This window comes from Echinococcus granulosus (assembly GCF_000524195.1).
Source record: "Echinococcus granulosus chromosome Unknown EG_S00003, whole genome shotgun sequence".
NCBI lineage: Eukaryota > Metazoa > Platyhelminthes > Cestoda > Cyclophyllidea > Taeniidae > Echinococcus > Echinococcus granulosus.
Genome location: NW_020170383.1, coordinates 480,149 through 495,637, shown reverse-complemented (window position 1 = coordinate 495,637; position 15,489 = coordinate 480,149). Strand labels below are relative to the sequence as shown.

The following is a 15,489-nucleotide window of genomic DNA, read 5'->3' as shown; positions in this document are numbered from 1 at the left end:
ACCTTTGGGAGTTAGGTGGTGAATCTCTAACTGTTCAAGATAATCCTCAATCCGCCCTTCGCATCAATAGGAATGCATGTTGCAAGGCTAATAGTTAGACCAAGTGTAAGATATTCAAGCTCATAAATTGTTCAACGTAACAGAAGCAAGGAGTTCGGCATGAATGGAATTAAATTGCATTATGCACACATATAGCTATACAATTATGAGAATACGGTGAAGCAAGGGCCAAGATAGTAGGTATCGTGACAATCACCGCAATGTCAACAATTTGGCATCAGGGCGTATGTAAACCGCGGTTGAATTAATAAGAAGGCATCTTTTTCATAATGTTGTTAAGCTCCAGCTGCGCTTCTGTAGATTTCGTTACAGTAGCAGTATATATATTAATGCTTAAACGCTTTAGTTAGGGCACCAAATTGCAGTAGTCTCTTAAAGTTAAAAAGAAAACAATTGCGCAAGATAAATTTCGCGTAACAAACAGAGTAGGAAATGACCTTTGTGAAATCTCTGTTAAACTTAATCATGCATTAAATCAAAATGTATATCATTTTTATGCTGGACATTCTAGCTTCGTACAATATTATGTGATCGCATCATCAAATCGTAATAAATTAACGATTGCATCCCGTGCCTGACTTAGGGATTTACTCAGCTGCTGCTCAAATCACATTCAAAATGAAACTTTTAATTTGGAATCTGGGCTAAACTATAATGGGAAGTGGTGCTCGGCCTTGAAGTTGTTTTATTTTTCAGTTTGACCTTTGAGTCTCTTTAAGCATTTATAATAATGGGTTGGTGGTTTCCCCTTTGGTTATTACTTGCCTTTTTTAAGTGCTAGCGCCTCTACAAAACAAGTCTATTTATAGATCAACCTTTAAACTCATGAGTACTACAGAACGAAAAAGAGTATGTTTTACAATAGCATGCCTATCTTTTTTAGTTAATACCACCTGTTCTGATCAACAAAATCACGTTTGTCCTATCTGTTACACTGCTCACAGTTTTTGTCTTTTGTGCGGTGTACAGCCCTCCAGCTTTGTTTCTCATCTTGACAATTTTATTCGTTATCCTAATGATATTTCGCGTTATAGCCTACACGTAAGCCATATCTTACATAATTATTCTTAGACGATCAAACAATATCTTATTCATGTTGGGACCCTGTTACTTCGTTAATGTGTACACTCTTATTTTTATTTGGTAAGTGGAATACATCCACTTTTGTGACGTTATTATAGGGCAGTCCCGGATTCGCGTCCAGTATTTCTCGTTCTCTTTGGTTTGGCCAACTCAACCGTCTATAGTGCAATAATTATTTTCCGGAACTCTTTTGTGTTTCATAACTATGACAAAATGACCTCCTGCTTTATTCATGTTTTACCGCCACTCATATCATATTGGTGAGTCTCTAATCGTACAATTAATTGCATTTTGTCACAAATATAATCCATTGAATGCAACCACATTTTAGATAAGATGATGCACAGTTCAAATCGGCACCAATTCTTACCAGAACTCTCTCATGTTTTCCCAAATTTGTATAAAAATATTGTGGTTCATCGGCGTGCCTGTCATTCTTTGCTGATAATTCTTCTTCCGAGATTTAACTGTTTGTTTCTTTAGCCATTAAATTTCAGTATTTTATTTGGCCTTTATTTATTCCGATGTAATAAAAGGAATCACGAATCTGTAGAAAAGTAAGGCATTTATTGTATTTTGACCCTAAAATAGTCCTACAACCCTCATAAAGTATCATTCTATTGTAATTAATGTTTTATTCTTTTCCCTAAATTCTGCTTTAGCAGTTAATTACTGTTGACGTTTTTATCGTTGAATAATAAATCGAATAGTTGTCCGTTAATTTTTAGATGTTGTACCCTATGCTTGTTTGTTAATTAATAAAACAAGTAAAAGGTAAACATGTTTGATCCGTCATTCAAGTACTTTTTTGGTTGCGTACCTATATAAATGTATTAACTAAGTTTTATCAGGTGGTGATATCACAGTTTTTTGTATGCTTTTAGTGTGCGATGGTTCCCTGAGAATTGTTCTAACCCTTGGTGGAAAGGCTTTGTTAATACAGATGGAAGCACCAATGTCTCCGTATTCAATCCCATGGATGACTGGATCTACCTAGTTGTCATCCCGAACGCTTTCTTCATCGCACACACGGTAGATCATTTTAGAGCTTCATTCTATGTGCTGAGCTCACCAGTAAACTGCTGCAAGTAGCCATCGGGCAATAATGTGTTATGTGCTGCATGTATTCGACTTAAAGTAGTCTTCTGTACTATTTACATTATTTAGACCACACATTATTTAAAAGATTATTCAAGTCTCAAAATATGCAATAACTATGCTTGGTATTGTGACTTATTAGTCTCTACTTATCTACATGCGTGTCGCACCTTTTATTGGGCCTAAATCCTCTTTAATCACAATAGCTATGTCGTTTGTTTTTATTTTAATGCCATTTCCCAGAAAACCAACAATACGTTAAGTAGAACTTCAAGCATCAATTGTGCCTGTTGAATGCTTCTGTGCTGTATTTATTTGTCTAATTCCAAAAAGTTAGCAGCAAATCAAAGCTCTTCTCTAAGTCCTCTTAAAATTCATATGCCCGCAGTTTTGCATCCTCGTCCAGTTTCTACTTTTGTAATTGCTATGATAATTTTTTCTTATACAAGGGGCCTGCGTTGAAAGTGCTGGTACACCACGCTGACCCTATTCACTACTCAACTTAGAATAACTGACTTGGAAATCTGTTTTTTTCCCAAATTCTCTTTTAATCTTGGTTAAATGTTGAACATAATTTGGATATTTTACTTCGTTTGTTTAGTTTTTCTGCTGAATAAATCACTGTCTTATAATTTAGGCGCCTTAACATAGTTGACACATTTTAAATCTCAAGTCTATTTCGCGTCTGAAATTTAACACAGGAATTTAGTTGATCTGCTAAGAGTGTCCATTGTTTACTCTTTTCGTATACGCATTTGTCAGTCCGAGGTGATCTTTTTACTCATGGACATAAACCGGTTCTGTTCAATTGATGTGGGTGATTCTTTTTATTTTTAGCTACTCTACTTCATTATTGTGCATGTGATAATCAAGCCAAATGAAAAATACAACGACAATTACCGCTATCTTCGTACAAAATACTTTTCCAAAGTGGATTTTTTCAAGCGCATCCCCAAAATGTATGTTTTCTTTACTCACTAGTTCATAAAGTAGCATCTTAACATGAATTAACCGCTAATGTTTATTTGCCCCTTTCGATGCAGTCTAATTGTCTTAAGGTGAATATCCCATCACCAAAGTGGTGAAAGTGATGGGTGGGTGCGATCTTTGAACGTACTTATTTGGTCCCTTGTAGAGTTCAGACGTTGATATGGGTGGGACTGAACATCATTGTCAACTTTGTTTTGAACATGATATCCCTGCTGGCCTGGTGCACCTTCCTCTTTCACACCATCATGATTGTAGCTATGGTGGTGGTGATGTCATGGTACGGTGCCTCTTACTACCTCGACTACTTCGCCTACCTGGCCTTGCGTAAGGCTATCGAAAATAATGAAGTACCCGCACCGGTAAATTCCAAAAGCCCCACCGAGATGGAGGATGAGAACGACGAGGATGAGGAAGTGGATGAAAGTCTTAGACACAATCTTGAAACCGCCCTTGAGGAAGACAGGGATTCCGATATTGAGGTTTGAGAGTAAATGCTTTTTCAGCCAACCATTCCGATATTTTGAGTCTTCTGGTATGGGTTAAAGCATATTTTTGATAAGCAAAGCAAGTGACTATGATTTGCTAGACACTTGGCTGGACGCTTTTGTGGCTCACTAAAGCATGCTACCTGCCTAAAGATTCGTTTTGATCGTCCCCCTCAGGGGAGATACCTCTACATTACTGAGGCATATAAATATTGCTGGTCGAGCTCTTCTTGTGCGTATTGTGTAGGTAGGTTCAAAAAACCGCAGTTTTTTTCACAAAGGGTGATGCGCTTTGTCATCGACGAATTGACTTGAGTTTGGTCATCAGCTGCTTTTTCGTTCCTTCATTTTTGTAGACAGATGTCATATTGTCGGCGTAGTGGTGCATATTGTTCAAGGAAGTTTTGTTCGACCACAAAGCTGTTGTCGTGTTAAATTCTATGAATGAGTGGTTATCACTGGGATTTGTAGAGGAGGGAAGGAAAATAAGCAAATCCTCTACTTCAGTCAGTCAGTAGTCTGTGATGTTCTCTGAACTATTTAGCCTTTGGTAATTTGCATTATGCATTTATGGAGCCTGCCCTCTGTCCGCTTGAATGCGCTAGGTTTGTGCATGCCAGCCCCACGTTGAACTAAATTCTTGGTAATCGGTTGTGCCGGGAGTACATTGATGGTCTCCTCGTCATAGCGATGTCACATAATTTTGTATGCCTCATCGCTCTTCACGTAACTATCTTCCACCTTGGTAAATGAAATATCGAAGTGCTTTTGCGCACAAGATGAAGTCGTGTCGAGAGTTGCCACTGCAACCAAGCCGATGTTCCCTTGGTTTTGGTACTCCAACTATGTTTTTACATATGATAGCCAGGTGTTAATGCAGTATGTCATAATTATGGTTAAATACAAAGTGGTTTACCATTTAGGACTCATTCAGCTTTACATAGACATTTGAAAAGTTTTAATTGCATAGTGAATGCGCCAATGTTAAAGTATATTGCAATTTAATGGGTTTTCTGTTACAGTAGTCTTTTAAGCCAGGAAGAATTCAAGCAAATGAGATGCTTGCTTGCCAGTTCTGCCTGATTATTCCCTTTAGTTCATCTTTAATAGCCAGTTCTAAAGAAATTGATACGGTCAAACCACTTCTCTCTTAAGCTTTCATTGCCTCCAGGGCACATATTACACGAAGTTAATGGGTTGATGGAACATCTGTCCGTTTAGAACTAAGTTTTATGGTTATTCATGTAAATATTTAAACTAACGGGCTGTTATAAACCAGAATCTTGCAATATTTAGTCATACAAAGTTTCCAGGCTCTTCGTTGATCCAGGCATTCTCCAGTCGAATATCTTTCACATTCGGTGATCAACAAAGTCAAAGTTTTGTTTGTTAACCTTCCTCTTATACAAGCATTTGCCTCACTAATACATCTCTGTTTGAGTTATAAATTCACGACAAAGTATCAACCATATTTCTTGGTGGAAAAGGTGATAGGTGAATGTCCTATTATTTAACAAAAAAAACGTTGCAAAACCCTATTCTGCTTCAAACGATTGACGCCGATATTTGTTTGACTGGTGGGAAATAGCTTTTTTTGCTTGATGCGGCAGTCACTTGGACTTTTGTTCTGCTTTCGCCTGTCTGCCAAGCAAATTCAATTACCCTTAAGCAGATAATGCTTTACAGTCACGCTTCACTCATCTGAAGAGAGCTTCAAAAACGCCATGTGATGATAGACAAATTCACTTGCCGCGGTAAATTGCAATATGCACAAACACAACACCCTCAGCAATCAGTCACCGAAAGCTCCAAGTTTGGAGTCGATTATGTCAGTCCGTTAGTGAGGTATTCACAAAGTTACAAGTTGCTAAGTTACCAAAAAAAAATACAAACAGCTGACTTAAATACTCCATTGATTCACTGACTCTTGTGATCAAAGCCGGTATTTCTAACATTTAAATCGCGTTGTTATTTCATTAACTGACCTTTATGAAGTGAGAAGGGTCCATATACTCACTCACCACTTCTCTTAAATGGCCCTGTTTATAACATCTCGGAAATCGAGGTACATCCTGCTTGATTGCGCACTGTAAAGACTGTTCTTATACTATGCAAAATTGTACTCTTAAATCAAAGCCTAAGTGCATAGTATCATCATTCTGCGGTTATTGCCAAGCCATTTTTTACGTCTTCTGACATTCGCCTCGCATGGCAAAATGATAATATTTTCATATAGGTTATTCTGGAATGTCTGCAACCATAGGGGACGCTCCTGCCTCACTTCTCAAGAAGGCATCTTTCTCTTGTCTAGCATTCTAAAACTCGCAGATCGGTTCATGTCCTCCAATTAGCCAGTATTCGAAACGAATAGACTTCAAGTGTGCTATTAATCATTGAAGGATCAGGACCATTCAAAATAAAAACGTGAGAATGAAATCACCTTGTATCCTCGGCAGTCAGCCAACCGTCAATCACGCACATGGCGTACCCCAGCTTAAATATTACTCGTCGGAAAACAAAAAAAAAATGTCTGTCTTCTGATTACTTGAGTTGGAAACTCGGGAGGGCTTAGGCCTACACACACAGGAACCAGTTCATTACGGCTGGCGGCGTAGTATCCTTCAAGAAACTGGGGCGTTCCCTTCTCTGTCGATTAAGTAAATAATACTCTGAAAATTCAGCAAGTGTAAATTGATCAACCTCAAGTCAAAGTGTTCGAGAATCCACTTCAGAATCTTAGAGCCAAGTCCACGTTATCATCTCACCACAGTTGTCATTTTTGTCGATTCTGTTGTCAATAGTATAATAATGTCTCATCATTTTTCGTTTTTCGGTACTTCATTCGATTTCTAGCTCATTGGGCATGATGATGCTTTCTGATCTGAGCTTGCTAATACTGATCATGAGCAGGAAACCCCATTTCTACTACGAGAAGCATACTAACTTCGTTTTGTTGGTCCTCAAGTGGTATGAGCTTTGACAACATTGAAACAATACCCGGGGGATGTGTTAAGTGAGAAATCTTCGATGTTCAATCTGAGCCAAAACCGCTTGAAGTTGGAAAAGTGTGGTGATGAGTACTATGAGGATCAATCGTCGGTGCGAAAGCTTTATATTGAAGGAAGAGACCGACGACCAGTTCAAATGCTCCACCTTCACTTGGGTCCCAGACATGTTCGGGCAGGGTTCCTTTGCGACCTCACAAACAGCAACAACTGGGTCCAAATGTATTGTAAATCACGGGCTTGACGTCGCTCTAGTTCAGGCTGGAGAAAGACAGTTCCAAACCTACCCCAAGGAGTTCAGATTCATCCATATAGAGACGACGTTCCAGCCTCCTTCTCCCTCCAGGTACTGTGGAACCTGGCAATTGTTCAATTTCTGCTCTCACGAACAAAAGCGGTGCAAAACTGGGAGTGCACAACAATCCCACGAGCTTTTGACGCAGACAATGTGCAATGTCAGTAATACGTGGCATCATTGTTCATCCAGAGACGACCTCAAACTACTACTCCACCGCCGCTGTTCATGATGCGTTTCCAAGGGCTGCTTGGCGTTTGGAGATCGTGACGTCAGCCGCATAAAATCCATTTCTAGAAGTTTAGCTTATTAACCACGCGTGGATTGAATATTGCGTAATTTGTCAAAAGCTGTTGACGAAGAACCCGCAGAAATCCCCACCAGTGCAGTATCCTCAGCCCGAAGGGCTATGACCACAACACTATAATTCGAATTCCAGATTCATTTTCAATGTTTCTACGTGGCTTACATACTAAAAATTACTGAATTACCGTATTATTATTGTCGAATACGAAGGAACTTATTTTTAACAAGGAGTTTTTGATATGTGGGGATAAAGCTACCAGAATATCAATCAGATATGTGCTGTTTGTCAGAGCATCCTTTATGAGGGAAAGGTGGCAGTGAAATATCTCTCGTAAATCACTTAATAGCCATCAGAATTGTTTTTTTTCCACTGTGCAAACGTTACAAACGAGTTTTTTTTTAAGGAATGTGAAACTTTCACGTGCTTTTACATTTGGCATTTCGATTAAGATTATGCAAAAAACCTTCCTTAATCCATACTATCCATAGCGCCTTTTCAGTTGCGATTGGGGAATCTTCGAAAATCTGATAAAACTAAGCCCATTATCTACCAAGAAAGAAAACTTTCCTTTTATCCATCTGGAGTTGGTCTTTCGGAACTAATACTTTGAGGATAGAAGCTGTCACATACTACCTTATTGTGACAGAATCGTAAAAACGAATGTTGGTACAAAAAAAATTTGTTATACACAAAAGTCATGTGAAGTGACCGTAATGTCTGGGTAACTTCCTTAACTACATAGTCTCATCAGTTTCCGTAGGTTGTGTTCCACTCGGTGGCACGGTGCTCCAGTTATGCCGTTAGCCTTTCAACTCCTCCCTAATTCAATATTTGGCCGCCTCCCACTAGTATGGCTTATTACCACTTTCGATAAGACTAGAAGGCCTACATGATCTCGCTGCAATGGCTTGCTTGACTCAACCCTTCCATACGATATAATAAGGCTTCTTTCACTCTGTTATGCCTTATTACAGTCGTTAAGTGCGTACATAAAAGTACCCAATCTTCGAATTCTACACATTACTGTGAGTCTACACAATCAAATTAAAATTACATGACGTTTATGTATTATGTATTTTTCATATAAAAATTGATCTCATTTGAAGGAGTAAAACTGGGCTAAATTTTGCGTAACTAACAACTTGGAACAAAACTTTCGGCTTATTCATAAATTTAAGAAAGCTTTATCACAGCTGTTCATCAACAATCTTATTCAAAAAACTGAAGGTAATATGCATAAATCCATCTACGTGGATAAAATAGGCACTCAGTGAATTGGTATCTTTCACAGCCGTTATTAACTGGCTCCAAACTTTTAAGAAATTCGGTTTTAGACCTGGTTTTGCTAAGGTAATATATGACCTTGTAGTTTTTTTAAGCTTCCCATCTTATTAATGAATGCGTAATTAGTTTAATTTCGACCCACAGCACATTTGGTGTTTTCGCTCGTCATGTGGTCTCAAGTAAATTGGATTGGTAACTCAGAAGTACCAGAAATACCAAGCCTTGCATCTAAAAATAGGCCTGTAATAAGCAAATATAAACCAGCAAAATTGTAAGCATGTTGACCCTTTTATTTTCAGAGTTCGTTAATTTGTTAATATTCGTTAATTGCCTTTCTAGTTACAGGAGTCTGTGCGTCAAGAATTACCTGTTATAGATATAACTAGGCTACGGTTTTTGTTTAGTGTTTTACAAATACAAATTTAAGTTTCACCTATGTATGCCATTCCTTTTAAGTGGACCAAGAAATCTCGCATCTGATCCACAACAATATCACCAGCAAGAGGGTGCTGCAACTGAGAATTCACCAGTTTCTCCAGAGAGAATTGTTTTTAATGTTAGCGGTCTAGTGTTTGAGACCTATGCTACCACGCTGCATAGATTTCCAAGCACTCTTCTCGGTGACCCCGTGAAGCGCGCCACATTTTTTGATCCTCATCGTGGACACTACTTTTTTGACAGACATCGGGAAAGTTTTGAAAGTATTTTATTTTACTACCAAAGTAATGGTCTTATTCAACGTCCCTTGACAGTATCTCTTGCGGTGTTTTTGGAAGAAGTAAAGTTTTTTCAGCTTGGGGAAAAAGTTATACGAATTTTGCTAAGGGACGAAGGTCTGAAATCTGTCGAGGATATTTTATTGCCCGATGATGCTATTCGGCGAAATATGTGGTTGTTTGTTGAATATCCCTTGAGCTCTTGCTACGCCAGGTGGTTTTATTTCTTCTCCATGACAATGATTTTGATATCTGTGGCGAGCTTTTGTCTGGAGACACTACCAATGTTTATTACCTACCATGTAGATATTAGCAGTTCAGTTCCAAAATTTACAACTGACAACATTTTCTTCAAAGAAGAGTTTTTTTACCTAGAATTAGCTTGTATGGTATGGTTTACTATTGAGATAGTCATACGGTTTTACAGTTGTCCCAACAGATATTTATTCTTTAAAAGTGCCTTGAATATCCTTGACATTGCCTCCATTTTGCCATTTTATGCATTGGTGGTAATGATGTGTTTTGAAATTCCTATTACATCTCCTACAGTTTATTTACGGTTTTTCCGTTTTCTGCGACTTTTTCGTGTTGTTCGAGTTCTGAAACTCTCCCGTCACTCAAAGGGCCTACAAGTGCTTGCCAAGACTATGGTGACGAGCGGTCGTGAGCTTACCCTTTTGCTATTTTTCGTAATTGTGTGTGTGGTACTTTTTGCTACCGCAGTTTATTACGCGGAATTGGACTCTCGTCCAAACAGCTTCACCAGCATTCCCGACTCCTTTTGGTGGGCTGTGGTGACGATGACCACTGTGGGCTACGGGGATATGCGTCCACAAACGATGCTAGGTAAATTCGTTGGGTGCTTATGTGCCGTTGCTGGAGTTCTTACAATCGCACTTCCAGTTCCTGTGATTGTTTCCAATTTCAACTACTTTTACGTAAAGGAGAAGGAAAATGAAGAACTCATTAACTACGCCGTTTTGAATCGCCGAAGGGTTCGTGAAAATAACAGCTCTAGTGTGAACATTCCAAAATCTTTTGATCGGACAGGCAATTACGATGAAGAAATTACGTCGGTGACTGAAAGAGATGCTCTCTACGTTAGAAGAGTCAGTAACTGGCCAAATCATTCGCAAACTTTTAACCATATTTATCGAGAAGATGCTCCAATTAACCAAAGGAAGCATAGCAGATAACTTGTAGTGTGCTGTCTGGTTTTGGTTAAAATATATTTGTTAGATGTTTACAAGTATTGTTTTGATTCTTGTATTCATTTAGATTTTATTAAAGGTAAAGGCATGCGATGATATTAAATCCATTTTCTTACATTTTAGAAGTTTTCTGTGTACTGTGTACTTTTCTTTTCGTATGTGTGGCATACTTTTTACTTTTTTGTTTAAGAAACGGAAGTATGTACATGTGTTGCATTTTATAATTAACTTGCTACATCAAATTTTTATTGTTTTTACTTAAAATTAACTTAATCTAGTTTTGTAGCTGGATGAATTTGCATATAGAAAAATTGTATGAAGATTTGGTATGAAGAAGATTGTAGAAACCATTTCTTTTCTTATTAGGGCAGGATACCCGAGCATTGATTTTATTATAAAAATTAAAACTTGTACAGCATGTTGTTGTGACTCTATGGGACGAGTGAAATGTTTTTTGATCAGCTGTCTTATGGTCAAATTTTTGTCAGCAGTGTCTTATACTTTATGGAATGTATTAATAAGCTTGAGCGAATTAAATCAAACGCTTTTTAAAAAACTTATCCATTATCTATTTGTGATGAAAAGCAAGGTTGCAGGCATATTATTTTCAATATCGGAGAGAGTTAGTCATTTATTTGTAGCTCGATTCGATTGACGATAAATTCTACCATTAGAAACGATGTTCGTGTAACCTGATTTGCTTCCTATAAATTAGTTATTTACTTTTCGCGAGAGTCGTCTGTGCAATTGAGCTTGAGACATAACTTAAAAGCCATTGAAATACGCTAATGATGAATGGACAGTAGGTCTTTTTCATTACGGTTGTCATTGGTCAAAGATGACTTATAATTTATTGATGCAAATAAAGCCCCATTGTTTCTCTTGAGAATCTGCTTTCGTCCCTTTGCAGTGCAAATACTGACTTGCAGTCGACATAATTTTTTGAAAATTGTTTTTAAATTTGAAATTTTTTAAGGGGGATTCACCAATGCTTACTTTGGTTGAAGGCTTTCTGCTCTGAGAGGGAAGTTCCTATTGAAATGACCCTCTTGGGGCTTAATAGGTGTGACAAGACAAAAGAGCTATTATGTTAGGTTATTCGACTGATTTCATGGGTGTGTTTAGTATCTGAGAGGTGGTAGAATGAGTTTAAATATAAAGTATTAAAGGTGTTAGCGGTTTGCAGGCAGTAAAAGGTTCATCATAAAAACGTGAGCTTTAAAACATCAATTTCACTCTCTTCTTGCGCCTAGAATTTGTTGTAGTTTTGGGACATTACTAAAGCTGTTAATCTTCTTAGGGGAACAGGTTTTTGCTAATATCATGACGACTCTTTGAATGAAATTACAAAGAATATGCTAATTTGCAAAATTGATTTTTGAATAAAATGAGTTGAAATGTTAGATAGAAGACCATTTCGAACTTTATGTAGATTCCATGCACGTTATGGATGACTGAACATAGTTTTCAACGTTTGGATCAAAGATGACTTTACACTAGACGATAAATTCAAGGCCAATCCTTTTTTCCCTATTCAGTTGGTTATTTTATACAGTATGTGAATATAAATTTTTCTTGCTTGTTTTTCGGAAGTAATCTCTCAAAATGTATTAATGAGGAAGCGTGGATTTACAGTCTTCAAAACGTCCACTGATATGTCCTAGTTTAATAAAATCTCAAACCTACTGATGAAATGACCTGATATTTAATGTTATGTTATACATTTAGCATTTAGTTCACAGTCTATTAATGTAGCCGATTCCTCACAAGCGTTGTTTGTTGTAAAAACCTGCAGGATATCGCCAGCCTAAAGATATCCTAAATTGGTTTTAATTCAAATGTTTTAGCTTGATTATGCGATTTCTCCCATTCCAATCTTCACCTTTCTGCTTGACATGTCACCTTTATAGTTCTATTAATGTTTCAGTTGCATATGTGCTCGATTTAATCCTGCTTACCAAATTAGTTTGATGTGGGCTTCGCACCACATTTACAATGTGTGGCTTAATTAAAATCTCCATATGTGGTTGCTTAAGCAAGTCCCATTAGAGGTAACTGCTTCTGCCCCACTCACGCCGGCCCTTTCATCTATGGCTATCTCCGCTACCTACTATTTCATCGGTAATTGTTGTCGTATCTTGAGTAAGAGGAAACCGACTCTACCATATGAATAAGGGAAAACTGTTAAATTCATCACAAGGTCAAGCCCGGCAACAATTGCATACATAAGTTAATCGCCTTCTCTCAAATTGGCTTTCAAAATATTATACTTGGAAGTTTTTGTATATATGCTCTTATAAAGTAGGCTATGACTCAAAAAACTATGAATACTGGAGTAACTTTAAAAAGAATCCGAGAAAAAAACTATCTTCAAAAGTAATTTTTCTGACCTTTGTACCAAGAATACTCGGTCTTCTATTAAATTGACATATTTTTCGTTCGAAATTCCCTATTATTTACTGTGAATTTCTGCAGTGCTTCAAGTCACTTATGTGAAGTCCATTGATGCCCAATTGCTCCATAATCTGAAATCATCTAATGAAATTGTCTTCTGCCTTATGACGACAAGTAAAATAGCATTTTTTATCCGAAAGCATATAGGTATTATGCTGCCTTTCGTGAAACCTATCTGTCCAGCTCTTACTTGCCTCTGGAATAAAAAAGTGCAGTTTACAGTCCTTTTAAATTACAATGTTTTATCTGTCTCGCCCACAGCTCCATTGGCTGCCTCAGAGCGCATCCCATGACGCCGACAAAGAAGCATTTCATTTACAGGCTTAAAAATAAAAACTTCATTAATTAAATCGATATATTAGTTTATTTTACTCATACGTTGTTGCAATTAACTGCGCTTCATTTTGTGCAATCGAATCCCACAATTGATTCCCTCAACACTAGTAATAAACGATTTTACATAGAACATAGGGCTAGCTTTTGGACCCAGACACTTTGAAATGCTCTCTAACTTGCTTACCAAAAGACCCGTAACTTCTTAACCCACCTTTACTAATATTAGTCTAAGACATTCGACCGCTTTTTGTTCATGATGTGTCTGAGATTGTGTAAATCAGTGGAAAAGGTTTGTACGAGCCTAATTTACTATTAAGACAGGCAAGAATCTTCAAGATCACTCGCAGTATCACCGCTTTGCTTATCTGTTGTGCCGGTGAGCATACTTAATTGGTGAATAATGACCAAGGCGATAGTTGTATAATTCGAGGTATAAGCCTGTTCTACATTTAATTTTCTGTAACTACTTGAACACCAGATTCTTATGATGCACACGAGCAATCATCTTCCACGTTTGTATTGACCCGACTTCGAATGCAAGATACGCGTGGTCACTAAAAAGCGTCTCTTTAGCTATACTCGTTCGCGTATGGTTACCCATAAAATTTACCTTGAAGTTGAACCATGCAAGATACGTGATCAAATAATCTACTTTTAATGGTTAATGGACAAAAATGCATGTAGAAAATGACGACGAGAATTCTCTCTGCCGATTCCCTATGGTAGCGTCCGCTATAGCTATGTTGTGAGAAACGCTCGGTGAATAGGACAGATGCTTTTGTTTAGTCCAATGCCCCCTTATGTTTCAAGGTTACTTTATCGAAAACTTATTGCGGATTTTTAGTGACGCTGTAGTTATTTGTCGAGTTACTTTTACACATTTTCTGTCATTTAAGTCCACCGTTTGGTCACAGTGGATCGCTTTTAACAATTAATAATCTCCTTTGCATAAAATTGGCTACGATTTACTGAATCTGGCTTAAACAATTTTGATAGTATACACTATCCGAGTCTGCACACCGAAATGAAGGTAAGGCTGCGGTGTGTATTAGTCTGAAATACCTAACTCATTAATCGTCAAACAGTCTGTGCTATTTTTCAATGAGACTTTAGCTTAAAGCTTCTACTATTGTTTCCTTTGGTAAAGGGAGACTTCAGAACTTTCTATTTAGAACCTCTCACATGCACGCAGGCGATATTTTTATTCAAGCAAAATAAATCACCTTTCCTACGCGGCCTGCTGGAAAGGCAATGGTGTCATGCGCCAAAGTGCCTCAAGTTCTAAAACATGGTTGTTGCACTCTTGAGCGCACTTCTCGGATTAAGTGCTTCGATTGATAAGTAATGTCGGTGATAATATGCACATGGGAAACAAGGAGGAGCTGCCATTCAACAGCTTTTATTCATCACTCCACGCTTCGCGGCATAGTCGTAAAATTAGGTAATAATTTTTTCAGGACTATATATTTAACTTGAACCGGAAAACTTTCCTTTCTCCTAAAGAACGGAATTATGCTGTCCCTCGGCCAGGGGTACCACAAATTCACTTTGATAAGACGAACTGGTTCATTTGTTTTAACGTCAAGCATTAGATTACTTTCACAAGGCATAATCTTCTAGTGCATATAAAACAAAAATATCGAGAAGTGTTAGAAAACAGGCAGAAATAAATTTTACTTCAGTGAACGAACTCACTGCATAGATAGCTTGAACAGATTAATCACTCTAAAAAGTCTGTGCAGCTATAGTCCGACTAAGCGATCGGGTTGCTGGCACACTTGCTTGACATCCTAACTTATCCCTCGTTTGGCCGTCTTACCGAAAAACGTGCCTTGGCGATAACAGTAATTTGTAAACCTTTGCGTTAAAATCTTGCAGCAGACCCCCCATCTTCTTCACTATGGACTTAAATAGTCAATCTTCAAAACACTGCTTAATTGGATTGTAAGACCACAGCTTCTGTTAAAACGCTTTTGATAATATATTAAGTGGCATATGATTTCTATTTATGAAGATGACAATTGTAAAATAACGACAAATTTTGTGAATGAGATGTAGCATTCTAAATAAACTGTCTAAACGAATTGCAATGCTTACGTATGTGCATTATCTTACGCAATTAAGTGTTTTCAGGTCATTAATTAAATCCCATCCAGGCGCTTCCA

General features: G+C 37.7%; 2 protein-coding genes across 2 annotated transcripts; both read left to right on the top strand. All coding sequences in view use genetic code 11, as the record gives it.

The window, feature by feature from the left end:
* Positions 1-885: 885 nt before the first annotated feature.
* Positions 886-5,081, top strand: EGR_00737 (membrane protein; the record flags this gene model as incomplete). The annotated part of the gene is made up of 8 exons (XM_024489986.1): positions 886-909; positions 944-1,101; positions 1,132-1,203; positions 1,242-1,403; positions 2,028-2,175; positions 3,079-3,200; positions 3,377-3,710; positions 5,013-5,081. 8 exons carry the CDS (start codon positions 886-888, stop codon positions 5,079-5,081), a joined length of 1,089 nt encoding a protein of 362 aa, XP_024355389.1.
* A 3,965-nt stretch (positions 5,082-9,046) lies between these two features.
* EGR_00736 (Potassium voltage-gated channel subfamily A member) lies at positions 9,047-10,519 on the top strand (the record flags this gene model as incomplete). The annotated part of the gene is made up of 1 exon (XM_024489985.1): positions 9,047-10,519. The coding sequence occupies one exon, from the start codon at positions 9,047-9,049 to the stop codon at positions 10,517-10,519; it is 1,473 nt and encodes a 490-aa protein (XP_024355388.1).
* Between the last annotated feature and the right edge of the window lie 4,970 nt (positions 10,520-15,489).